This window comes from Apis dorsata, unplaced genomic scaffold (genome assembly GCF_000469605.1).
Source record: "Apis dorsata unplaced genomic scaffold, Apis dorsata 1.3 scaffold_324, whole genome shotgun sequence".
Classification (NCBI taxonomy): Eukaryota; Metazoa; Arthropoda; class Insecta; order Hymenoptera; family Apidae; genus Apis; species Apis dorsata.
Genome location: NW_006263592.1, coordinates 1 through 1,940, shown reverse-complemented (window position 1 = coordinate 1,940; position 1,940 = coordinate 1). Strand labels below are relative to the sequence as shown.

General features: G+C 36.9%; 1 protein-coding gene across 1 annotated transcript; it reads right to left on the bottom strand.

The window, feature by feature from the left end:
* Window positions 1–1,488: 1,488 nt before the first annotated feature.
* On the bottom strand, window positions 1,489–1,883 carry LOC116185892 (serine carboxypeptidase-like 51). Its single transcript, XM_031511451.1, has 2 exons — window positions 1,705–1,883; window positions 1,489–1,625 (listed from the first exon to the last, which is right to left on the bottom strand). Exons 1-2 carry the CDS (start codon window positions 1,834–1,836, stop codon window positions 1,566–1,568), a joined length of 192 nt encoding a protein of 63 aa, XP_031367311.1. The 5' UTR covers window positions 1,837–1,883; the 3' UTR covers window positions 1,489–1,565.
* Between the last annotated feature and the right edge of the window lie 57 nt (window positions 1,884–1,940).

Genomic DNA, 1,940 nt, shown 5'->3' with positions numbered 1-1,940 from the left:
TTTTTTTTTTTTTATAATATCAAACAAATATTCATTATATCGTATCTTTTATTTCTACATCTAAATTTTCTTTTTCTTTTTTTTTTATACTAAGCGAACGATAAAGAAAAATATCACGAGACGAAATAATCTTCTCTCCGCTGATTTTTAACGATCCATTAACTTAAAAATATTTCTTTCAATCGTGTTTTCGTGAAGAGGCGAAGCCACAGCTTGCGCGAAGATACGGCAACCGTAACCGAAAATGGAGAGATCAGGAGAAGAAACGTGGTTATTTGTTTATTCACCGTTTCTGGTTCCGTCCTTCGAGCTTCGTTCCATTTTGAAATATTAAGGAACAAATCATCGTCGATCTGACGTCAGGAGGAAACCGGCGGATTATCGTGTTCAAAGCTTGGGGAGCTACCTTGGCCCGACCGCTCCCGGGAATCCTCGGCATGTTCTTCGAAAAACATCCAGAATTGTCTTGGTCGCGTTAATCCTGCGCCCCTGCTTTCCGTTCCTTAAATCATCCCGATATATAAGTAAAGAAAAACATTTATAGAAGCCGCAGAAGCAGATGGTAAAAATAATTTTCGTCTCGAAGGAAAGTCACCTCGCGTCATCGTATCGATAAAATTGAATTATCCTTCGATATAAAAACTCTTCCAAACTCTTCTCTTTCCTTTAAAAATCCTTTTCTCTTTTTTTTTTTTTTTTTTTTTTTGTGAAAAAAAGAAAGAGGAAAAAGTAAGGAAGATTAGAGATATTAAAGGGGGGAGGGAAGAAGGTTTAAGCAAAGAGGAGAAAGTAGTCTCTTTCTTCTTGTTTTATTTACAGATTCGGGCAACCGCACGAGCGTTTCCTCTTCATTGGCGAAAAATGGCCCGCGAGCGCAGGCGGTCTTGTTTGCGGATTGCGTTCCGTTTTACTGCCCGGTATCCGCTCGAATCTAAACAATCGTTCCTTATTGACAAAATCGGCGGGCGTCTGCGGGTTTAGCCGGTTTCGGATTGTTGCCACTGCGACGTTTTACGAGTGTGGGAAAATTCACAGCGCGAGCAGAACCTCCGGGGCCCCGGCTCAATTGCAAAAAATAAACGAACCGCCCCTTTCGTGACGGCGAATTTTCTCGGAAATAACCGTTACCCGTCGTTAAAATGGACTCTGGTAACGAGTAACGCGGGATCGAGATGTTTGACGATCGAATTTATCCCTTCTCTTTCTTCCTCTTTTTACACAGTATATATTATTGGAATATATGAACAACGTCGAATCGAGATCGAATTTTTCCCATCTCTTCCTTCTCTCTTCCTCTTTTTGGACAGTTTATATTATTAAAATATAAAAATGGAATAACATCGAGATCAAAATGCTTGAGATCCAATTTTAGATTAGAAGATTTTATAAATTTTTTTAAGGAGAGAGAAAGAGAGAGAGAAATTGATCAGTGAAAGAATAACATACGATAAAGTATAAATTTATGTATGTAGATGTTTTCACTTATTTATTTTACACGAATTTTAATTTATTTCTGAATCCCCCATTTCGTAGTCGTTGTACGATTTGATCTCTTGAAATTTGATTTATTGTTCCGTGAATTTTTCCAGTATCCTTCCCATTGCTGCTGGATTGTCCTTTGGTACCTGTGCGACGGAACAATTTTTATAAATGACACGATCTCTATAATGAAGAATTGAAATTTAATCATTTATAGTTATTTACCATGTGACCGGCTCTGTTCACCCAGTACATGGCGAAATTGTCGTAAGATTTCTCATAACCTTCTATGATCTCCTGCACCACTAAGGGATATCTGGAAGAATATTGCCACAAATTTGCGTTTTTCCAATTCATCTTCTCAACCCAATTTAAAGTTCCTATATCATGGATAATGAAAAAAGAATAAAAAAATAAAAAATATTAGATACTAAATTAAAAGAAATATATATATTATATAT